The sequence below is a fragment of the Dendrobates tinctorius genome, unplaced genomic scaffold, assembly GCF_039654945.1.
Source record: "Dendrobates tinctorius isolate UK_male_01 unplaced genomic scaffold, ASM3965494v1 ptg000254l, whole genome shotgun sequence".
NCBI classification, from domain to species: domain Eukaryota; kingdom Metazoa; phylum Chordata; class Amphibia; order Anura; family Dendrobatidae; genus Dendrobates; species Dendrobates tinctorius.
In genome coordinates, this window is record NW_027361921.1 from 5,616,038 (window position 1) to 5,641,885 (window position 25,848).

At 44.0% G+C, this 25,848-nt stretch overlaps 1 protein-coding gene across 1 annotated transcript in view; it reads right to left on the reverse strand.

Annotated features, from left to right (window-relative positions):
- ANKAR (ankyrin and armadillo repeat containing) overlaps positions 1–25,848 on the reverse strand; it is a 623,401-nt gene that overhangs the window by 449,377 nt on the left and 148,176 nt on the right. The window contains exons 7-8 of the mRNA XM_073558116.1: positions 19,948–20,170; positions 6,115–6,156 (exon numbers count right to left, since the gene is read on the reverse strand). Of these exons, the coding sequence (XP_073414217.1) occupies positions 6,115–6,156; positions 19,948–20,170 (265 nt within the window). The remainder of the gene's footprint in view (positions 1–6,114; positions 6,157–19,947; positions 20,171–25,848) is intronic.

Genomic DNA, 25,848 nt, shown 5'->3' on the forward strand with positions numbered 1-25,848 from the left:
CTATGAAGTGAGCATAAATCACTCCCCGACACATTCAACACACTCTGACTTCTTAACATGCTGCCACCACTCATAAAACATACGGGGTGATGAATCCCCAAAATATGTAACTGTCAGACAATCAAATGGTCACTCAGTCTATCAAGGGCTATAGATTCTTTTAAAGCATACAAGGGTCAAACTTATTAAAGATTTTAAACTTTAATATAAAATTATACCGTGCTTGCAATAAATATATAAAAATGTAAAAATAAAACAACACTCAAATATGCAAAACAGTTATAAAATAAAAAGGGATAAATAACATGTGTGTCATGGTCACGTGTGTCAGGACGCAGATGATGCCGCAAGGCGAACCCATAACACACGTGACCCTGGATACGCCGCCTCCAGTGGGGCGCATTTAAATAATAAAAACGTGCAGGTGGATACGCCGCCTCCACCTGGCGAATTTAGGTATTACACGTTATACATGCAATATCTGGAAACACCGCCTCCAGTAAGGCGCATTTAATTAATAAAGGGGGGAACCTGGGTAACTTTAACAATGGTGGGCCCTGCAATAGGGAAAGGGAATTGGAGACCTCCTGAGCTCCCCTGAGCCAGTGTCCCTGCACTCCTAACGTTCCCTATGCCGGTTTCGCACCGGGCGCCGCACGCGTACCTCAACGCCCTAGCTCGCCCTGACCCTAAACCCTCACTAGGGAATAGGTCGGTGCGGAAACTAATCCCACCACTGCACTAATAACACACATGAGGAAAGAGACAATAAAGGGGAAACACCACTTAGCTTTGCTCTGTTGCGTGCGCTCCTAGCAACAGAGCCCTCCACCTGAGTGCATCTTCTCCTCCACCCGGATCCATCACCATAACAGGATCCTTCACCTTAGTGCAACCTTGGAGCAGAGTCCAACACCAGTTGCAGCTGCTTAGAACCAGAGTCCCAAGGATGAGTTCAGCTGCTGACACGAAGTCGAGCATGTTTGAGTCCAGCTCAGCGGCCAAGTCCCACATGGTGAGTGCCACTCTTCATAGTCGCCACTCCACCAGCCCATGCAGACACTTCCCGCTGACACCATCACTGCGACTCCACCACGCCATGCCAGCCCTTCGTCCAGACACCATAGCTGAAACACATCCCCCCTGGCTAAGCTGCGCAGGACTCCTCACCAGCTCCACCCTTCATCCAGGCTCTCCAAAAACAGAGTGAACACAAACTCACAATATCACAGGCAGTGATTGCACACCTCTAGCACACCTTTATAGGGTGTAACACCTGATACATGATTAAGTGCACAAAACCTAAAGTGCAATATCAAAACCACCACCGGGGACAGTCAAGACACCTTGGAACTTTCCAAAGTAGAAAAAGTTCACCCAGTGATTTAAAACTGTCAGATCACTTCAGATCATGACAGTACCCCCTCCTTAATGAGGGGCCTCTGGACCCTCAAGACCACCCCTCATTAGGGAAACACCTACAGCGGGGACGCCCAGACCCTGAGTTCACCCCACCATTACCTGACACTTCAGGTTTATGACAAACGCACCGCTGGTATTGGCAATAAAGTTCATTTTGGAGGCACCACTCATCTCCACAGCGCCGACCTGGGGAACGAGATTATGTATGTGTATGTATGCTAAGAGCTGATCAGACTCCACAACACATTTCCAAGATGCTTTTTGGTGGGACCCATACATGCTCATTCACACACAGGTCCGGACCTGAACGTTTATTGCACACATACATTTGTCATTTTTTTTGGTGAACTCACTCTGGACTTGACAATAAAGGCGTCCCCCTGTGTCACCACACTCACACCCCCACTATTCACCAAGGGATCACCACCCTCCAACCCTCTTCACCATGAGGTCTGCGCCCCCAGGGTTGGTTTAATGGCGAGGGTTGAGATTTGTCCCTACTCCCCCGCAGCACACCAGCTGCTCACACCAGGAGGAGAAGGAACGCATATGGAGGAAATATACACTCACTGGCCGCCTCCACACGGCCAGGAGGGGCGGCTTCTACGGTGGTATTTGAAGATTTGGCGTAAACCCCGCGGACTCTACATCAGTCTGCTCATCACTGGAACGCACCCCTTAACCTCGGGGAACACCAAGCAGCTCCGTGGGGCACCATTCCTCCCACCTGCCTGGGTACGCCCACGTGCATGAGCAAGTCCCGCTCCCCAGCAGCGACTCCAGGGGCTTTTGCCAGACCCGCAATTTGCCAAAGCCGCCAATTGTAATTTCCTGGTTACCTGAGCAGAGGCCCCAGACCGTGATAACTGCTGCTGCAGCGGCTCTAACACACCTTGCCGCTCCCCACTCACATCAGTGAGGCCCGGCAGCATTTACTCAGCGGTCTCCACATGGCCAAAGCTCACCAGAAAAAAAACTGTAGGGCCTGTGATAATGTCATGGTCACGTGTGTCAGGACGCAGATGATGCCGCAAGGCGAACCCATAACACACGTGACCCTGGATACACCGCCTCCAGTGGGGCGCATTTAAATAATAAAAACATGCAGGTGGATACGCCGCCTCCACCTGGCGAATTTAGGTATTACACGTTATACATGCAATATCTGGAAACACCGCCTCCAGTAAGGCGCATTTAAATAATAAAGGGGGGAACCTGGGTAACTTTAACAATGGTGGGCCCTGCAATAGGGAAAGGGAATTGGAGACCTCCTGAGCTCCCCTGAGCCAGTGTCCCTGCACTCCTAACGTTCCCTATGCCGGTTTCGCACCGGGCGCCGCACGCGTACCTCAACGCCCTAGCTCGCCCTGACCCTAAACCCTCACTAGGGAATAGGTCGGTGCGGAAACTAATCCCACCACTGCACTAATAACACACATGAGGAAAGAGACAATACAGGGGAAACACCACTTAGCTTTGCTCTGTTGCGTGCGCTCCTAGCAACAGAGCCCTCCACCTGAGTGCATCTTCTCCTCCACCCGGATCCATCACCATAACAGGATCCTTCACCTTAGTGCAACCTTGGAGCAGAGTCCAACACCAGTTGCAGCTGCTTAGAACCAGAGTCCCAAGGATGAGTTCAGCTGCTGACACGAAGTCGAGCATGCTTGAGTCCAGCTCAGCGGCCAAGTCCCACATGGTGAGTGCCACTCTCCATAGTCGCCACTCCACCAGCCCATGCAGACACTTCCCGCTGACACCATCACTGCGACTCCACCACGCCATGCCAGCCCTTCGTCCAGACACCATAGCTGAAACACATCCCCCCTGGCTAAGCTGCGCAGGACTCCTCACCAGCTCCACCCTTCATCCAGGCTCTCCAAAAACAGAGTGAACACAAACTCACAATATCACAGGCAGTGATTGCACACCTCTAGCACACCTTTATAGGGTGTAACACCTGATACATGATTAAGTGCACAAAACCTAAAGTGCAATATCAAAACCACCACCGGGGACAGTCAAGACACCTTGGAACTTTCCAAAGTAAAAAAAAGTTCACCCAGTGATTTAAAACTGTCAGATCACTTCAGATCATGACAATGTGAACAACTTGTTTGTATCACCCAGCTTTTCATAGTCATGACCATAGGCTCATATTTCCAGGATAATCCAGAATTCGGGAATTTAAAAGCTGCTGTTTATGAATGGAAAATGGGCAAGCTTTGGCATTTCAAATATCCTGTGTCCTCCTTCCCTTTCTCTCTTTATACAGACAATAGAAAATATTCTTTCATAGTTACACACCACATGTCAGCTTTTTGAAATTGCCATATTTGACACCACGAACATACGCCCAGGAGACCCCCCTGTGTCTGAATTCTAGCAATAGGAACATGAAGATGTTATGTCCTTGGAAGATTTTATGTCCTTTATGTAGAGACAATATATGAATGTAGCCTTAACCATTATTTTCTAGTGGCATTAGTCTGCCTTACAATTATATAGTTCCGTCACACTCTTGGAGAACAAATTATTGTATAACAGTTTGTGAATTCTATATACAGAGCCCCTAAGTGCTAGAAAACCAGAATCCACCCTCATTTGACTGCATGCAGAAAATTACAACCCTTTGGGAACTTATGTACAGATGTAGTTACAAGTTTGACTCCATAGGCGTTTTCCAGAAACAAGCCGCAATGGATGTTGCTGAGTGAAAATTTCAAATCTGCCATTGTAGTGCTCATACACTGAACTGCCCAGTATATTGTAGTGCACATAAATTGTGTCAAGCTCGTGCTTCTGGAAACTTGCATCTGTAAATTATGCGGGCTCTCCTAGCTACAGAAATGTCAAACATGTGGATGCTAAACGTGGTTTAGGCACACTGAGGGGCTCAGAAGGCAGGCAGTGCCATTTAAATTTGGGAGCACAGAATTTGCTAAGTTTCTTTTGGGAGGCGAGGAGCCATAGCGCTTTTCCAAAGCCTTTGTGGTACCAGTAACATGGAAGCCCATATATTTCCATTGACAGATGATGGACCTGAGTTGGTGCTTTTTTTGTGGATTAAGTTGAAGCTTTTATTGGGAACATTTGACATTTTGGATCACATTTATCCTGCACTTAATGATGAGCATTTGCATCGGGGTTTCCATCTAAATCTCTGAATGATGTAATTTAGATGAAACCCCCAAGTGATCCATTCACTATAATAAGGTAGCAGAGTAACTCTGGACAATGTCTATTTAGCTGTGCCTTTTTCAGAAGTGCATAAAACTGTGGCCGAACAATGCTTTTACGCACCACTCAAAAGATGGACATCGCCGCATCATAGGCCAGTCAGAGTCCATATTGTCTCCTTCTGCCTTATTATAGGGAATCTTCAATTGGAGGTTTCCATCTAAAGCCTTAAGAAATTTATATGGAAATCTCAGTGTTTACTCAGCAAACTGCGAAGGATAAATATGAGCTGAGCCTTACTGTAATCTTTAGGAGGCAGAATATACAAATCAACAGCAAGCCAAGAATTGGTTTTATTTATTTTTTATGCCTTTTTTTGTGCGGTATAGGTGATTAGATGGCTTTATTCTTTGGGTCAGTGAGATTACAGTGATACCAGATTTATATAGGGTTTTTTTTCATATTTGGCTACTATCACATTCTAAAAAAATACTGTTTTTTAATGTAAAAACAAGAATTGGCATATTTTGAGAGCTATAATTTTTCTATATTACTTCCGACACAGCATGTGAGGGCTTGTTTTTTAAGGAAAGATTTAACGTTTTTATCGGTACTATTTTCAGGCACATAACATTTTTTGATTGCTTTCTATTCCAATTTTTGGGAGGCAAAATGAACAAAAACCAGCAATTCAGGAATTGTTTTAGCTTTTTTTTTAAGCTGTTCACCGTGTGGTAAAAATTGATAAGGCAGATTTATTCTTTGGGCCAGTACGATTACAGCGATACCAAATTTATATAATTTTTTTATGGTTTTCAACTTTTACAATAAAAAAATGTTTTATAGAAAAATGTTTTGATTTTTTTTTTTTGGATCACTGCATTCTTTTCTATTTCTCCGCTGATGGAGCTGTGTGGTGGCTTATTTTTTTTCAGGATTAGATGATGTTTTCAGCAATACCATTTTTATTTCCACTTAACTTAATTTGCATTTTATTTCACTTTTTGTTTGGCAGCATGATAAAAAAGCACACTTTTTAAATTTATTTTATGGCAGTAATTATGCCTGCGCATGGCTAGGGAATTTGATCTCAGCTTCCCAAAGATGTGGTAAACAACAGTTAATTTCTGTTTTAAGGGGAAGGGGGAAATCACTTTTTCACATAGGGCCGTGAAGGTTTGGATTTCTTTTTCCGCTAATAAATTCCTTCACTTAAAAACTACATTTTGTGTTTCCTTGTGTTATCTTTGTCTAATATTTAAATTTGTTTGGTCATCTGAAACAATTAAGTGTGACAAACATGCAAAAGAATAGGAAATCAGGAAGGGGACAAACACTTTTTCACACAACTGTATACATTGGATACATTTTAACTGGTATGATATACTGAATACACCAATATGTTCCCACATACATATTTAATCTAATCTAAGTAGTTTTTCCAATACATTACTCCTATCCTTAACTGGGACTGCTATATAAAAATTTACAAAAGTCTTAGAGAAAACCTACCTGTTTTTTTAGAACTTTCCAAATTCTGAAAATTTTGTGATCCTGTAATAAAACAAATGGTTAAATATACATTTATACATATAAAAGTTAGATAGCTTAAAATTGCCAAATGTGAAAAGAAGCTCAAAGCTACACTAAGACAAGTCTGAAGAGTTTATGCTAAATAAGCAAGAATTCTGGTGCAATTTATTTCAAGAACTGTCTAACAGTGTGCAACAAATTAGAAACACTTTATGTGGTTCCTCCCACAAGGGTATCAAATTGCATAAAATGGTTGTGGCTTCGGGAAAAGCCATTGCCTAATATGCAATAACATTTTAGGCAAATTTCTTGCACAAAGTAAGCCAGCTAATGGGTGGTGTAAACTTAGACTATAAATAGAAAATATTAGTAATATATATATATATATATATATATATATATATAACCAAAAGTGGTGCTGAAACAGACTGGAGATCACTACTTTTCTTGAAGAAGGTGAGCACACGTGTAAATGCTTAACCACTATAACTTTCAACATTACATTCTAGTACTAGAGATCTCTATATATTATGGAGTCCCTGCTATTTTTTATATTTTCAAAAACTATTCAATGTTTTCCTAGGAACATTGATTTCACAATAATCTTGCAGGCCAACCAGGTTACTGATGACCCAATGAACAAGCAGAACCCTTGTTTGTCAGTTGAAATGATATTTCATGCAGCAAAAAAAAAATTATTCTTGGCAGCATATCATACTATGTAAACAGGACTCATGATGTCAATATAAATTACATCCTATGTGCACTGAACTATCTACTACAGATCCTTCAGTGTGCAACTAAAATGCAGTCTGCCTGCATAAACTGGGTGTTGAAGAGTATTAGACCACTGATCGGGACTAGTTAAAAGTCAAATCACATAGAGGAACTGAATAAAAAAGGAAAAATATTTTTAAAAAAAGCACAAAATAAAAAAGTGACAAAAATGTTTCCCTAATAAAATTACATTTTTTATGTACAAACATGAAATAAGCAAAAAAAAAAACATATATCGCTGTACCCATAAGGCTAAGTGCCCACGTTGCGTTTTTTAAGCGTTGCCGCCATTTTTTTGCCGCAGCAGAAACGCTTAAATAATGCTTAAAAAACGCATTCCCACGCAATCTTATGGGATTCCGCAATTGCTGTACCCATGATGCGGATTTTACTGTTGCGGAATCGTACCGCCACCATAGGATTGCATTGAAACGCTCACTTCACGCATGTGGCTATGCCCACCATGCGTAAAGTGAGTGCTTCATGTGCGGATGGTACCCAGAGTCTGGAGGAGAGGAGACTCTCCTCCATTCCCTGGGTACCATATTCCAGTAAAAAAATAGAATTGAAATAAAAAATAGGGATATACTCACCTTCTGTCGGCCTCTGACTTCTCCCGGTCCTCAGCGACGCTGCCTGCAAGCTCCGTTCCCAGGGATGCTTTGCGAGAATCACCCCAGATGACGTCAGAAGGTGAGTATATCCCTATTTTTATTTTTTTTTAATTATTTTTAACATTCTATAGTTTATGCAGCATCAATAGTAAAAAGTTGGTCACACTTGTCAAGCACTATGACCAATCTGTCAATCACTTTTCCAAGCAATGGTTCAAATCGCATGGAAAAGTGCTAGCATTCTGCAAGCTAAAAACGCTTGCAAAACGCTTGTGTTTAGAGGGAAAATGCATGCGAATTTCACATGCGTTTTACCCATGGCGGGAAGTTGCGGGAATGCGGCAAAAAAAAAAAATTCCGCAGTATTTCTGCAATGTGGGCACATAGCCTAATGATCCAAACTATAAAATGTCCCACTATTTAACCCCAACAGTGAATAATGTTAAAAAAATTGTGACAGTAAATATGGTTGAATAAAAACAAATGTTAATCAAGTTCAACCAAGTGTTGGGAAAGAACAATGGTAAGGGGTGCATATACAACAACAATGCATAATGCATAAGATGGCATAAATGAAAGTGTCTCACCATTCCGCTTGCTCGCTGGTAATTAGAACATCTGCAACTTCGAGGCTTGCAGGGCCAACTACCCAACCAGTGGCACCCCGCTTTTGATGGGCACCTACAGAAAGGAGGTAGCAACAAGCATAGGAAGCTGACAGTCCATTGAGATATGTGGCCAGGTGTCTTGATTGTCCCAATCTGAGTTCTCCAAAAGTCTCCATGGGTTACTGACAGTGGATGACGGGCAGTTTATCAAATCTGAATTGCTCCGGTTGGAGCCATGGTCCCTTGTCTACTCTCATGTAGAGTCTAACTGGAAACAGAGACAGATCCCTCTTTTATAGTTCACAGCTCTTATTCAGGCATTTTTCCACAGGATTGGTGAAGGTGGGAGGAGTTAATCTCTCATTGTTATAGTGTTCAAATAACCTGCATAGTTTGTCCTTGTAATGTTTGCCGAACAACAAGATGCATGGACTGGTATAATGGGTAATCAATAGTGATGACGGAGTATACTCGTTATTTGAGATTTCTCGAGCATGCTCGGGTGATCTCTGAGTATTTGGATGTGCTCGGAGATTTAGTTTCTGTCACCGAAGCTGCATTATTTGCGGCTGCTAGCCAGCCTTGACACATGCAGGGATTGCCTGTTTGTTAGGAAATCATGCAGCTACGGCGCCAGAAACGAATTCTCCGAGCACATCCAAATACTCAGAGATCACCCGAGCATGCTTGGGAAATCTTGAGAAACTAGTATACTTGCTCATCACTAGTAATCAACAATCATTCACCAAATCAACAAACATTAATTCAACCTACAGTTGTGGCCAAAAGTATTGACACCCGTGACACCCCTGCAATTCTGTCAGATAATACTCAGTTTCTTCCTGAAAATGATTGCAAACACAAATTCTTTGGTATTATTATCTTCATTTAATTTGTCTTAAATGAAAAAACACAAAAGAGAATGAAGCAAAAAGCAAAACATTGATCATTTCACACAAAACTCCAAAAATGGCACCCTCAGCCTAATACTTGGTTGCACAACCTTTAGCCAAAATAACTGCGACCAACCGCTTCCGGTAACCATCAATGAGATTCTTACAATGCTCTGCTGGAATTTTAGACCATTCTTCTTTGGCAAACTGCTCCAGGTCCCTGATATTTGAAGGGTGCCTTCTCCAAACTGCCATTTTTAGATCTCTCCACAGGTGTTCTATGGGATTCAGGTCTGGACTCATTGCTGGCCACCTTAGAAGTCTCCATGCTTTCTCTCAAACCATTTTCTAGTGCTTTTTGAAGCGTATTTTGGGTCATTGTCCTGCTGGAAGACCCATGACCTCTGAGGGAGACCCAGCTTTCTCACACTGGGCCCTACATTATGCTGAAAAATTTGTTGGTAGTCTTCAGACTTCATAATGCCATGCACACGGTCAAGCAGTCCAGTGCCAGAGGCAGCAAAGCAACCCCAAAACATCAGGGAACCTCCGCCATGTTTGACTGTAGGGACCGTGTTCTTTTCTTTGAATGCCTCTTTTTTTCTCCTGTAAACTCTATGTTGATGCCTTTGCCCAAAAAGCTCTACTTTTGTCTCATCTGACCAGAGAACATTCTTCCAAAACGTTTTAGGCTTTTTCAGGTAAGTTTTGGCAAACTCCAGCCTGGCTTTTTTATGTCTCGGGGTAAGAAGTGGGGTCTTCCTGGGTCTCCTACCATACAGTCCCTTTTCATTCAGACGCCGACGGATAGTACGGGTTGACACTGTTGTACCCTCGGACTGCAGGGCAGCTTGAACTTGTTTGGATGTTAGTCGAGGTTCTTTATCCAACATCCGCACAATCTTGCGCTGAAATCTCTTGTCAATTTTTCTTTTCCGTCCACATCTAGGGAGGTTAGCCACAGTGCCATGGGCTTTAAACTTCTTGATGACACTGCGCATGGTAGACACAGGAACATTCAGGTCTTTGGAGATGGACTTGTAGCCTTGAGATTGCTCATGCTTCCTCACAATTTGGTTTCTCATGTCCTCAGACAGTTCTTTGTTTTTCTTTCTTTTATCCATGCTCAATGTGGTACTCACAAGGACACAGGACAGAGGTTGAGTCAACTTTAATCCATGTCAACTGACTGCAAGTGTGATTTAGTTGTTGGCAACACCTGTTAGGTGCCACAGGTAAGTTAGAGGTACTGTTAATTACACAAATTAGAGAAGCATCACATGATTTTCCGAACAGTGCCAATACTTTTGTCCACCCTCTTTTATGTTTGGTGTGGAATTATATCCAATTTGGCTTTAGGACAATTGTTTTTGTGTTTTTTCATTTAAGACAAATTAAATGAAGATAATAATACCAAATAATTTGTGTTTGCAATCATTTTCAGGAAGAAACTGAGTATTATCTGACAGAATTGCAGGGGTGTCAATACTTCAATACTTTTGGCCACAACTGTACAAGAAGAGTCAATGTTCAGTCTCAAATGAACAACTCATGTCCCTGGGCCTATTGTATTGAAATAATATGGCTGGATAATTAAGAATAAACACAGTGTCGTCACATGCATGTGCAGTATCGCCGTAATCGTACTTATCTGGAGAATTATATTGCCAGGTCATGTTTACAGTATAATTAATGCTATAAAGAAACCCCCTCAAAAAAAACAATTAGGGAATTGAGCTTTTTTTTCCTATTTCCAAACTTGGAATTTTTTTCTGCTTTCCAGTACATCAAATGCAGGGCTGTATTTATAGTTAGTGCTGCCCTACACTTGGCACAGAGATCTCTTTTATCTTTTACTGGGAGTCCCCTGTGCATTTTGGGAGAATTGACATGTATAGTATTAATTGATACGGGTTTTTCACTACTAGGTCGACACCTCAATCAATATGCTTTCCCCACACAAAATAACAACTATACTCACCTCTGGTGGCAGTGCTGTTCCTGAGACGTTGGTACCTGATCTTCCAGGGGTCGCGTGACATTGTTATGTCACATGAGCCCTGCAGTCAATCAGTGGCTTCTTCTCTCTCACTTACTTTGGACATAACTGACACCCAGAGCTTTAATTTCCTCCAGGTGTCCGTGTCCAGTGACCATGTTAGTAGTCTGTTATCGCCAGACTAAAGCCCTGTGATCCCCCTCCTACCTGTTGACATCCCCAGCACCTTTTATGATTAATAGGCCTGGCACGTCATACATGCGTTGCGCTGAAACAATGCCATTGCAGAGCCTAATAATCAGAAAAGGTGTTCAGGATTTATTCTGGTAAGAAGGAGATTGCAGGGTTCTGAACCAATGGCTATGGACTACAAATGTGGCAGTTAGGCCAGGATTTTGTGAATCATCTTACTCCATTTTAACATGCCATACCTTCACTTGTCCACTGAAGCCAATCACTGGCCTCAGGAGTGATGCTTGCACATATGACTGGCTACAGTGGTTATGTGGATGTGTGTTATCTTTGCTAGAATAGCAGTGCTATAATGGAGGGAATTAGCTGGTTAAGAATTGGGTTTGTATGTGTATATATATATATATATATATATATATATATATATATATAGTAACAATGCCACTCACTTGGGAGCGAGATGAGGCATCACTGGAACCGTCTGGTTGTTTTACTTCAGTCCTCATGAAATGCATCACTGGAAAACTCAAGTACAGCCCTTGTCCGGCACAAAGTGAAACATAAAGTAAAAACAGTAGTGCGGGTTTGCTTGCTTGAGTTAGAGCCCAGCTTCTTAGTACTTTAGCAAAATGCAGTCAATCCTGGAGGTCTGCACACCTCCATACATAAACATATTTGAGACAAACAGGCCTTATTTTTCAATGTGAACCACATCCGGGGGTGGAGATATGGTGAGCAGCTGTCCCGCCTAACTCTTCAGCTGCTCACAATTATCCTGTCATTGCTAATTAACCCCTCTTGGTACTATGTGTATTAGAGCATTACTCCAGGTTTATATCACAGAGGATAACCACCACTGTGAAACATATCTCCCATCCACTATGTGTCCGGCAGCCACCTTACATACCTCCCCCTCTGCCTAAAGCTGTGGGGCTTGGCACCCTCCACAACCAGACACAGGATTCTAGACAGAGCATCGGCATTCCCATGTAACTTCCTGGCTTTGTGATCAAGATTTAAGAGGAAATACTGCAGGGCTAGAAACCAGAGGGTAAAACAAGCATTTTTCTCCTTTTTTACCCTCATCCACTTAAGTTTGGGCATGATCGGACACTAAGTAAAATTTTTGCCCTAACAGTAACACAATGTGTCTACCGGTCACTTTATGGTCAAACATTCCCTTTCTACAAAGGAATAATTTTTCTCACATGCAGATAGTTACCTATTCCGGTAGAGGACAGGGTGCTCCTCTCCGTATTTCTTCTGAGAAAGGACCGCTCCTAATCTAACTTCTGAGGCATCTGTCTGGAGCACAAATTCCTTCTTGAAGTCAGGGGCTACCAAAACCGATTGCTTACACAGAGCTACTTTCAGTTCTTAAAATGCCGTCTCCACCTCCGAAGTCCATTTGGCCTTAACTGACTTTGTCCCTCTAAGGAGGTTGGTCAGAGGTGCGGCCAAAATGGCAAAGTTTGGGAGGAATCTCATGTAGTACCCTACGATTCCCAAAAATTTCCTAATTTGCTTCTTTGAGAGTGGTCTCGGCCAGTTCTGGATTGCATCCACTTTATAGATCTGAGGTTTGATCTCGCCTCTACCTACTACATAGTCTAGGTATTTGGCCTCTTCTTTCCCCATGGCACCTTTTTTTGGGATTCATAAAAAAAACGCCTTCCTGAGAGCATCAAACACTGCCTGGACCTTTTCCAAATGACCCCCCAATGCGGACTGAAGATTACAATATCGTCCAGGTATGCTACGGTCTAATTATTATGGGGTGCAAGGATTCGGATCATGGCCCTCTGTAAGGTAGTCAGAACTACTTTGCCAATATCCCTTGGTTACATCCATGGTGGTTATAAACCTTGCTGGTCCAAGTCTCTCGATCATCGGATATGCGCCGAACTTGGGCACTTCGTTCTGCTTTCAATAATCATTACAGAATCTCCATTCACCATCGGGTTTTGGAACAAAGACAATTCGACAAGACCATCTGCTCTTAGTTTTCTTAATGACTCAGAGATTCAGCATACGCTTCACTTCCTTGGAGATCAGTTCTCACCAGGCCTCTGGATTTCAGTAGGGCTTCAAGTTCACCCGCACATGGGGTTCCATCAGAACCTCATGTTGTATGACATTTATACACCCCAGCAAATCTGAGAACAGGTTCTGCTGCAGCAATTTCAGATACTGCTGCTTTTGGGCTTTTAACAGCATCTCTGCTACTGTGACACCTGCAATGTCCCCTTCAGGCTTAACCAGCAAACATGGAGTTTTAATAAGGTCCCTGTCTTGCCATGCCTTGATAAGATTGCCGTGGTATTCCTGGTATGGCTTTCGCCTTCCCAGTGTCATGATCCATGCTGGATCATGTCAGATAAAAACACAAGTAACCTTTTTTTTCTGTGAGCTGTTTGCTCAGGGTTGGTGTCTTTTTCCTAGTTTGGCCCCCCGGTGGTGGTGAGTGTCATTGCACTCTGTTTCTTTAGTTAAGTGCACATGTTATAAAACAGGTGTGATTGCTCTATAAAAGAGTGTCAGGTGTGGAAATCACTGTTGGTGATAGTCCTCAGTTACAAGCAAGCCTGGGTGAAGGATGGAGCTGAAGGAGAGTTCCGGGCAGCTCAGTGAGAGTCTTGGAGTGGCAGCTATGGTGTCTGTGAGGAGGGCTGGCATGGCTTGGTGGAGTTGCAGCTATGGTGTCAGCAAGGAGTTCTTGCATGGCTTGGTGGAGTGGCAGCTATGGTATAGAGCTGCACTCATGATACTGGACTCGGTTGCTGGAAAGCTGGACTCATAGGCTGGACTCTGTTTCTGGACAGCTGCACGCAGGTGGTGGACTCTGTTTGCTCCAAGGCTGCACTATGGTGTTGGATCCAGTCGGAGGAAAAGATACACGCAGGTGGTGGGCTCTGTTGCTGGGAGCGTAAGCAACAGAGCAAAGCTAAGTGGTTTTTCCCTGTTTTGTCTCTTTTCCTTATGTGTTTTAGTGCAGTGGTGGGATTAGTTTCCGCACTGGCCATTAGACTAGAAAGGGGTAGGTGGAGGGCGAGCTAGGGTTTAAAGGTATCCGGAGCGGCGCCCGGTTACCCAGGTTTTCCCTTTTATTGTTTAAATTCGCCTTACTGGAGACGGGGTTTCCAGACATACGTGTATTTCCAAAATTCGCCTGTTGGAGGCGGCGTATCCAGCTGCACGTTTATTATTTAAATTCTCCCAACTCGAGGCAGTGTATCCAGGGTCACGCGTGTTATCTAATTCCGCCCTGCTGGAGGCGCTGTGTCCAGCCACGCGTGACCATGACACCCAGTTGATGAACCTTGTAGTTCACGTCACCCAACTTCTCTTCCACCTCATAGGGGCCTTGCCATTTGGCCAAAAACTTACTCTGTACCATGGAACTCAGGCCCTGGGCAGAACTGCCTCACCCTAGTACTGTAGCACTATGGTGGATGCTCCTGCATGGTGTCCCTTTCCCCCTCCATGCAGGGACGTCGGCTTATTCAGCCCTGCGGCGTGATCTCTCTTGGTTACTGGTGTGCGCGCCTAGTACGTGTGCACGCACTCCCCTGTTCTTAAAGGGGGAGCACGTGCATATACTAAATGCCCTCATTTTGTTGTTGAGAGGCATTTAGTATAATGTACTGCACCTGCAAGATGGCTCCCAGCCAATAGATTGGGATGCATCTTTTACATAAGACTCCCTCTCCCATAGGGAGATGCCAAGAAACGTGTAGAAATATTAGTGAGTAAGGTGTACTACTAGTGAGTTGTGAGGTATTCTGGTCCAGGAGCGGCCAAAGTCCTGAATCTGTATCCCCGGTCCCGGTGTGGCCAGTCCTGTATCCGAAATCCCCTGGTCCCAGAGTGGCCAGTGACTATAGCCTCGTCCCCTGGTCCCGAAGTGGCCAACGCCTGTTACCATTTGCAGCCTGAACGTGTCCATGCATCTTGATGAACCCCTGCTGACTTTTCATGACTGTCCATTCATGAACCCATTGCTCTTCAAATGCCACAAATCACCCCCTGTAGTGCTTTGATTTCTGAGGCACCATTCCCAGGTCTAGGGGAGGCCTGAAAACCCTCCAATCAGTCTGCCTACCCCTGGATATAAGGAGGGGGCCTGAGGAGGACAGACAGAGCAGTAAGATAGATACTCTGTAAGATGCTGATGCTAAGGCCAGCACCCAAGAGAGACTTATAGAAACACGGATTACCCTGCAATCTCCAGCTGGAGGATTCGCATACGGAGAAATATCTGGAGCCGCACTGCATATCGATCATCTGTAAATGGAGATTTGTGACTCATCTCATGGGGCATTTCTCCCATTACTGGACTGTATCCTTGATCCTGGATTATTTTATCCTCTATATGGGAGATAGTTTTATGGGCCTTTCGGTTTGCATGTAATAAAGATTCTTGGACTGTTCACTCATCTCTCGCTCTGTTGATGGTGTAATACCAGAGAAGAACCCCATGACACTGGTGGCAGCGTTGGGATCAACAGACGGCAATTTAGAGAACCTCCCACAGAGTAAATACAGAACATGGACCGTATGCATTCTACAGGAGAGAATTCTACTAATGTGATTTGGAGTGTAAACCCAACAATCCGGGAGCCTGGACAGATCACCTGGACAGACTTCAAGCCATTTGATGAGGCTTCTGGATGTGGAGGGATTCTGCACAAACTAATCCAGTTGCTTTCTGTTTAAAACTTAGTAACAGCTGTAAAATTCACCCTGTGTTCCATGTATCCTTGCTCAAACCATTCAGTGAGAACCCATTTCCAGGTAGAACTCAGCCAACTCCTCCACCAGAAAAAGTCCATGGTGAAGAAGAGTATGTTGTGAATTAAATTCTGAATTCTAGAAGGTTTAGAGGAAGACTACAATATTTTGGTGCAATGGAGTGGTTTACGGACAAGAAGATAATTCATGGGAGCATCAGGGAAACGGTCATGCCCCAGGCTAACAAGAGCTTTTCATCAGCGACACCAGAGAAGCCAGCACCTGAGAGTGGGTCCAAAGAGTGGGTACTCACAAATATAAACAGTGGGCTTCTCTGAATGTGGATTATAGTTATAGGGAAAAGCTGTGCTGGACTGGAGTTTTGGGAGGACTTCTCGCAGATATCCTCCTTGGAAACAACATTGGGGAGTTACAATGCCATTTTGTTTGAGCCGCCACCCGACAAGAAGATCCATAGACTCACTCAGGATGACCTAACCTACTGATGCACAAGGAATGATCAATAGTTGAGCAATATGGACTAAAGTGAGGAGGACAGAGGTCTGTGTAGACTTCATGGCATGCTCACTTATTAAAAGTGAGGTTGGCGACAGTCCAATGGAGCTTACATTTCTGAATAATATGTGTAACTGTAGTCACAGGAACATCAAGCTGTTTGGAGATGGTCTTATAAGTTTTACCTTTAACATGTTTGTCTATAATTTTCTTTCTAATCTCCTGAGACAACTCTTTCCTTCGCTTCCTCTGGTCCATGTTGTGTGTGATACACACCATGTCACCAAACAGCACAGTGAGTATCTGTAGCCCTCTATATACTCCCACTCACTGATGCCAAGTTTGTAGACACCTGTGAGGCTAAATAGTGGACACAGCATGATTTAACATGTCCCTTTTGTCACATTATTTTCAGGGGTACCATCATTTCTGTCCAGGCCTATTTCATGTGTTTTATTTTTTAAAAATTCTGTGGAAGTATGGTTGAAAAGCAATGTCTGACTTTAATTTGTTCCATTTTCATAGATTTTTGATTTATTATTACTCTTGTCAGATTCAAGTTATTTCTGTCACCATTGTGGGTTCTTCTGTCATTAAACGAGGGGTAGCAACAATTTTGAACACGTGTTTATATGCATTATTATTACATTATTTTGATGTACTCCATACTGCTTACAGATGCTTACACATAACAAATTGAAATAACAATAAAATTAATGCTATACCCCTAGATAAATACAATATTTTTTCAATTTCTCCATTCCTCCTAAACCTTGCAGTAGGCCCACACAGCATTTTGTGACCACTTATTTGGCTTTGCTGCACCTAGCAGAACACATTTCCTCTATGGGTTCGTGTAACGCTGTTGTTCCCTTCCCCCTCTATGCCGGGACACCTTCTTACTCACCGCCCCAGCCCCACAACAATGAATACTAGCGTGTCCCTCCTGCTACTTCCTGCTGTCTGTGTGCGTGCTGCAATCCGGTGGCACGTCTAGTACGCGTGTGCCCACGCTTCCTCGTTCTTAAAAGGTGCAGCGCACATTATGCTAAATGCTCAGTTTGTTGCTGAGAGGTATTTAGTGTAAGTCGTACACCTGCAAGATGAACTCTGTCCCCTGGTGACGGAGGAGCCAGTACCTGAACATTGTCCCCCAGTCTACAATCTGCCAGTCCTGTTCCCCAAGTCCTATTAGTCCCAGTGCGGCCAGTGCATGAACACTATTTCTCGCTCCATGAGTGGCCTAACCCTGATCCTGAATCTTAGACTGGCATGTCTGAACTAAGCCCTAAAGTAATGTCAGCATACCTGATCTCTGGGGTCAGCAGCTGCAGTACCAGGTTCTGCTCAGGAGTGGTACCTGGCGACTACCTGCTGCACAAGCCTGACTTCACCACTAGAGGCTTCAATGAACACCAAGGTAGCCCCTTAATTATGCCCCTTCCTGGGGAGGTCCGTTCCTGTGGCACAGTGGGTCTTCAAATCCACATAAGCTATGGCTGGGCATAACAGTCTGCTCAACCCAGCCATCCAACAATCTGTGAGTCCAGTGGCAGAAACGGGGCACAAAATATTAGCATTAAAATGGGATATCTGTAGAAAACGTGCAATTTTGAATTTGCACCATGTGCCGCTCATTGACTTCTAAAAAACAAGTGTGGGTTAAAAATGCTCACTATAGAAAGGCCTCAATAGGTCCAGTCACACGTCCAGGTAAAAGATTAGTGCTACATGTAGATGTACAGTATATAACATCTGCAATCAGAGCAGAATAATCAGCGAGCTATCTATTCACAGAAGAACAAGTTGGGTATATCAAAATGGGCTCTGGAATGACAAATCTGTGACTTTACAGTCACCATACATTTACACCATCCATTGTGCATTTATTTCCTAAAAACAGCTGCAGAGTCAAATACATTAAAGGATGTAATTTCTAAAATGAGATCACTTCGAAAGTTCTTTTTTGTTCACTTCAGAGCCTCTGCGTTTGTGGGCCAATGCCACATAAACCAACAAATAAGAACTTAAATGTGCTCTTTCATTTTAAAGCCCTGTCTTACGTCCTGGGAAGAGTTTTGTGCCACAAGAAGGGCATCTTTATGGGGAACCTGACATGAAAATCTGGAGCATTATTTCAGCCGTGTTTATTTTAACCTGAAACACAGCAGCTTTATAGAAAACAAAGTTTGAACAGATGTCTGAACTATGAATGGATAACTAGTCTGAGGCAAGTGCCTGGGGGGCTTCTCCCTGCCCTGCTACCCTGGACTGACAGGTCTCTATATCTGTGTATAAGACCTTTTTGTCAGGGGAAGAGGGTAAGTGAGAACTAGTGATGAGCGAGTATGCTTGTTGCTCGGGTGGCCTCCGAGTATTTTGGCGTGCTCGGAGATTTAGTTTTTGTCGCCTCAGCTGCATGATTTGCGACTGCTGGCCAACCTGAACACATGTGGAGATTCCCTAACAAACAGGCATTCCACACATGTATTCAGCCTGTCCAGCAGCCGCAAATCATGCAGTTGTGTCGACAGAAACTAAATCTCCGCGCACACCAAAATACTCGGAGGTCACCCAAGCATGCTCAGGAAAACCAGAGCAACAAGTATACTTGTTTACCACTAGTGAGAACCGGCCAGAGACCTACTTCAGACTAGTCATCCGAGACCTACTATATATCTGCTGACTTGTCAAAATGATGTTTCCTCTGAAACACTAACATTTCAGAATAAAACATACATGAGTGAAATAGCACGCCTGTGTCTGCATCAGGCTGCCTGTGGTTCAAGCAGCATGAATGTCCTGTCTCATTCCTCTTAAAGCAGCGAAACAGCCTAATAAAATAATTTCAGCATTTCTCACTTGAGTTGTTTCACTGAAATTAAACAAAAGTTAAAAACAGTTGCTAAAAGTTGTTTGCCTCTGTTTGCAATAGTTTTTTTTTTTTTAATTTTCAACATTCTGAATGAAAGTTGATGTTCAGACACTAACACCGGATGTACAGCTCAAAATCTATCAATAACACAAGAGCAATGTCGCCAAAATTGCTTGGATGAGCTAAAGCATTAAAGTAGGCGCCAAATTAGGCAGCAAATTAACTGCAACAGCCAAGGTGGTAACCTCTCTAACAAGAAAAAAAATGGCTACCTGTCTTATTTAAAGGGAACCTGTTACTAGAGTCATGCTGCCTGAACCAAGGGCAGCACGCATAAGAGCCTGGCTGTGCATTTGGGTCTCTCCCTATTGTGCCCGGCTGGCTTTTCTCTGATATGCCACAGCGTTTCAGCATAAAACATACCTGGCTGCAATTAGAGAGCCATTCTCTGATTCATGCTGCCCATGGTTTGAGCAGCGAGAATCTAAAGCTAGGTTCCCTTTAAGAACAAAAACGTGTATCTACTTGTATAGTGAGGAAAAAGAAATAGCGTATGTAAAATTAAACAGATTTCATAACCAACGAGTGACAGTAATACAAGATTTACCTTCTGCTAGAACATAATCACTTCTTCGCTGATTTATATTCAAGCCAGCTCTTGCTAACTGTGAAACAATGGATACCCTGTTATGCAAAGCAGCATGGTGTATAATGGGATAGCCAACATCATCAAGGATATTCAATCCAGAAATCGATGTTCTGCGGCAGTATGTAAAGAGGATTGCAGCCAGGCCTCGCTCTGCTGCAACTTTTAATCCACATTGCAAATTCTAAAACAAAACAAATCATTTGGATCAATACATTAACTCTGAATATGAAAACACAATTACTCATCTAACATGTGAATATAATTTTTTTTACTTCGTATACTGTAGCATTTACTTTATTGTGCTCTTCCTTTTTTCAACTACTTTTCAGACACCTAAGGTATATAAACATCCTAACTACAGCTTTTGACTTATTTTATGCTAAAAACTGTTACAACTTTTGCCTCTTTTTACGTCACTTTGGGACAAAATGGTAAAGGGGGAGTAAGTGGAGACACCTATTATTCTTTTTACTTTTTAAACATCTTTTTATTGGGTTATATAATACAAATAAACAATAATGTAAAGTTACATAACAGGGTGTGCGTTTTTTCCAATATAATGTTGTCAGAAGTTCCTTCATTAGGTCATCACATAGTACATGGTAAGATTAAGCACAGTAGAAGTTACAATTTCTCATTCAACAACAGTTCGTCATCATTTTCCTACTGCTTTATTACGAAGGAGTCTAATCCAGTGTGTACACACCTATAGATCTTAAATTATAACACTGACACATAGAGATATATTGAGAAGGAAGAGAAAGAAACACCAGAAGAAAGGGGGGGGGGCAAGGGGAATCTTCCATGTAAAAGTGGATAGTGGTATCGGCAGTTAGTGCCTTACAGCTTCATGACACCTATGTAACAAGCATTAACCTCTGATGAAAGCCTGATAGGTTTTAAGGTGGATGCCCGACCATCATTCAATCGCTGTGTGGGACTGCTGACCTACTACCTTTAAATATTCATCCGATTCCCTGTACAGTACCCATGGCTCCCATGCTACCCCAAACCTGTCTCTTGAGAAGTTTGTGAAATCTCCAATTTCCTCCACATAATAAAGCTGGTCGACTTTTTGGAGCCAATCAACAACGTTTGGGCTACTCTGAGAGCGCCTAGAGACACCTATTATTCAAGAATGCATAGTGAGCTGCGGTGTACCTATGCCACAAATCTTGATTCTAAGATTTGTAGTGAGGAGTATGCCACTCTTAAGATGCAGTCAATTTATTAAGACGCGTACACTTCTTAATGAATTTAACTCTGAGATGCCTCCTCATCAAGACCGGCATGAGCAATCATGGCTGATGCCTTTGGTTTTATTTGAATTTTGCACACCTGTGCTGCAAGGTAACAGTCATAAGCTGTTGTAGGGATTTGCTCAGGTAGGCGTTAGGCAGCGTTCACACAGATATGCAGTTTCTTTGTCCAAGCAGGCAAATTTATATTAACACCTTCGCCCCCGAGCCTGTTTTCACCTTCCTGACTTGGCCATTTTTTAAAATTCTGACCACTGTCACTTTACGAGGTAATAACTCTGCAGAAGTGGGGCAATGTAGCCGGCCCTGGGCGAGACGAGGGGGTATCCCAGCGGTGCGATGCAGAGCAGAGTGTGTTGCATGGAGCAGGGCCCCTTCCTCAGGCAGAAGTGTGGCAATGCTGCAAGCCCAATGTCAGTGGAGAGCAGAGCGGATTGCATCATTCTTCTGAAGCCCTGGGTCACCTCCAGCAGCCATTTTCCTGACTTGGCTTCTCAAGGCTTTAGGAGAATGGCCACCGGGAAACTAATGATGCACTCTGGTCTGCTCACCACTGACACCAGGCTGCAGCATTGCACACTTCTGCTTCCCGAGGGAGGAAACATGCTCCATGCAACACACTGCTTTGCATCGCACTGCTAGGATACCCCCTACTCCCACCCAAGGCCCTCAGCATTGCTCCATTTCTGCCGCCGCTGACTTCCTGAGGAAGAGACCATGACTCGTGTGACTCTGCCCCAGCGTCACTAACCCCCAGGTAAATATACAAACAAATTACGAATTGGGACTATAAGACGGTTCCCCATCTTATAAAAGTTTTTTTTTACTTTTTTCCACCCAAAATTTAGGGTGGGTCTGGTGTGTCTGGTGCATCTTAGGCTACTTTCACACATCAGGTTTTCAGCGTCAGGCGCGATCCGGCGTCGTGCCGGAACGCCGGATCCGGAAAATGTTTCGTAAAACCGGATGTGACGGATCCGGTTTTCTGCCGGATCCGTCTTTTTCTTGACAGACAAAACCGGATCCGTCTCATCCGGTTCATCCGTTTTTCTATCCGTTTTTCGACGGATTACGCCGGATCCGGTTTTTAAAATTGACCCTTGTGGCCTTCCGAACGGGATTGGCTACTGGAAAACTATATATAGCATGTTCCTACAGCCCTTCTTTGACAGGTTGTAGAGGAGAAAGTGCAGGTTGGAGAGAAGAGCAAGTTACTGGCGAAGATGGATGTTGTCATTGGAAATATTTTGAAGAATTTGGCGGATTTTATAGCGGAGGCGAATCGTTTGAGGGTGATTGTTCTGGAGAAGGAGAGAGCGAGACAGCAGCGCATCAGGCATCGTAGACGATGTTTGTGGATCCACCCCATCACAGCCAAGAGAATGACGCGTGGGGTCTATTCTACACTCTGCATGGACCTTCGACGAAACCCGGATAAATTTTTTGGATATGTTAGGATGAAAATGGAGAATTTTGATTACTTGGTGGAGCGCATTGCACACCTCATAAGAAAAGCGGACACCTATTGCCGCTTCTCTGTTTCACCCGCAGAGCGTCTGATGGTGACTTTAAGGTAAGCCACATTTATTGGATATGCTCGCATCAGAGCACACTTTCACTGCAATCTTGTTGGTGGTAGTTTGTATCTCCAAGTGTTATAGGTCAGTTTTGGTATGTAATGCTGTGATTTAAAACTAATTTATTGTTTTTTAATTCCCCACAGATTTCTTGCAACTGGAGAATCCCTTTCGTCACTGCATTTCCAGTACAGACTCGGGATTTCCACCATATCTGGAATTGTGAAGTACACATGCCGTGCACTGTGGGACTCCTTAGCTGAAGAGTTTTTACCAGAGCCCACAACAGAGAGGTGGATTGAAATTGCTGACAAGTTTCAACAGATATGTCAGTTTCCAAACTGCTTGGGCGCTGTGGACGGGAAACATATCCGCATTGTAAAGCCAGCTGGATCGGGATCGGAATATTTCAATTACAAGAAATATTTTTCAATTGTCCTCATGGCCATCGCTGACGCGGAATACAAATTTATTGCGGTTGATATTGGGGCCTATGGCCGCTCCAATGACTCTCAAGTTTTCAAACTGTCTGCCATGGGGCGTAAACTGTATGGAAACACCTTCCAGTTCCCACCACCTAGACCGCTGCCGCAAATATCTGGTCCACCTATGCCATTTGTCTGTGTAGGGGATGAAGCCTTCCAGCTGTCAGAACACCTTTTGAAACCGTACTCTAGCAGAGGATTGACAAGACCAAAACGCATTTTTAATTACCGCCTCACAAGAGCAAGAAGAATGGTTGAATGTACCTTTGGTATTCTGACAGCCAAATGGCGGGTCCTATTGACTGCGATCAACCTCAAGACAGAAACTGTGGACGAGGTGATCAAAGCGTGCGTGGTACTCCACAATTTTGTTATCTGCAAGGAACCCATTTCCATTGAGGACACCTCTGAAGAAACCACCTTGCAAGATTACCATGACATTACCACTAGAAGTTCTGTGACGGTTTCAGTAATGAGGGACAATTTTGCACTATACTTTATGTCACCTCAAGGCAGAGTACACTGGCAGGATGACAGAGTGTGAAAGATTTGTGCCCAACCAAACTTGTGTACCTTCTGTACCAACAGTATATACCTTTGCCAACCAAAGTTGGCTATCTTGTCATGGTCTCTATTTTTAGCTTTAGGCCACAGGTGTGTACCTGGTTGTGTTTTATGCAAAGTATTTCACCTTTTAACAAAAGTTGTGTACATTGTTAGGAAATCACCAACAATAAACACAACTTTTTAGGTGAAATACTTTGCTTCAAACAAAACCAGGAACACAACTGTGGCAAAAAGCTTTAATTTACCCACAGTTATATACCTAGTTTTGAATACCATTTCACCTTTTAAATACCCTGTATTTAACCTTTTTCGCCGCAGAAAGAAATGACAGACAACCAATGTAAAATAATTTAACTTTTATTGAAAAATGTTTTTTTTAGTAAACTTTTTTAAAATTTTAATAAACTTGTTTGAAACTATAAAACTGAAACCATAAAACTGGTCATTTTTATTTAAATACACACATTATAAATCTGTGTAGTGTGTGGTGGAAATACTGCTGTTGGGGCTGCGGGACACTTCGACACTGGGAGTATGGAGAGAGGACTGGGATCGTGGTGGGGAAGGAACAGTTAGAGGTGAAGGTGTGGAAAAAACTACAGAATGGGTGGACATGTGGGAAGCAGAAGAGGTGGTGGGTGGTGGAGTGGAGGGTTGGGCAGGGACTGTAGGAGCAGATGATGTTGATGGCAAGTTGTATGGGGAAGGAGTTTGGTACGGGGCAGGTTGCTGGAAGTGGGGAGATGTCTGGTACGGGGCAGGTTGCTGGAAGTGGGGAGATGTCTGGTACGGGGCAGGTTGCTGGAAGTGGGGAGATGTCTGGTACTGGGGAGGTTGCTGGTACTGGGGAGTTTGCAGGTACTGGGGAGGTTGCTGGTACTGGGGAGGTTGCTGGTACTGGGGAGGTTGCTGGTACTGGGGAGGTTGCTGGTACTGGGGAGGTTGCTGGTGCTGGGGAGGTTGCTGGTGCTGGGGAGGTTGCTGGTGCTGGGGAGGTTGCTGGTGCTGGGGAGGTGGATGGTGCTGGGGAGGTGGATGGTATGTAATAGGAGGGGGAGGATGGAAAGTGGCTGGAGGGGGTGTAGATGTAATAGGAGGGGGAGGATGGAAAGTGGCTGGAGGGGGTGTAGATGTAATAGGAGGGGGAGGATGGAAAGTGGCTGGAGGGGGTGCAGGTGGAGGAACTACTGTGGTGGGAGGAGGAGGTTGGGAGGTAACTTGCTGGAGAGCAGCGTGGCATGAATGCATTACATGCATCTGCTGGGCAGGAGAGAGAGTTTCCATGCGCTCCACAACAGACCTGAAAAAGGTGTGGTTTGGCGAAGATCTTGCTTCTGAATGCATGGTTTGCAGAAGTGTCTTCACCTCCAGAATGCTGGAGTTGATCTGCTGATAGCCTGCGGAGATTTGCTCTGACAAGACTTTTAGACAGTTCTGGAAAGATGCATTCAGATGCAAGAACTCTGGCGCATAAGTCTTTTCCTGACCCCTCTGCCGCTGCTGCCCAGTACCCGCAGGTGTACTAGAGGTGGCAGGGGCAGAAGGGTGGGGTAAAGGGAAAGCGATCTCCTCACCAGCAGCTTCATGTAATGTAGGCGGCCACGATGCTCCTGTGCTGGTGGATGGGACAGATGGGTCGAATGTGTGGGAAGGCTGGGAAGGTGCAGATGTACCGGGGCGGTCGAAGTGTCCCTCGGTGCCGGTCTCCTCAGGGATCGCCTCAGAAGGGTCCAATCGTGCAGGCTCCCGAGTGCTGCTCACCGTGCTGTGGAATAAAGAGAAAAAAAAAAACAATTAAAATACTGACATGGTATGGCCCTGGCTGAAAAAAAAAATTTACATCTAACATTTTTTTTCACATGTGGTGTGTAATATTTACCTTCTAGTGACCATTGTTTCCCGGAGGAATGACAGGGCTTCTGCGTACTTGTACTTGCTCCTGCGTCCTCCAGATCCACTCGGGGCCCGCAT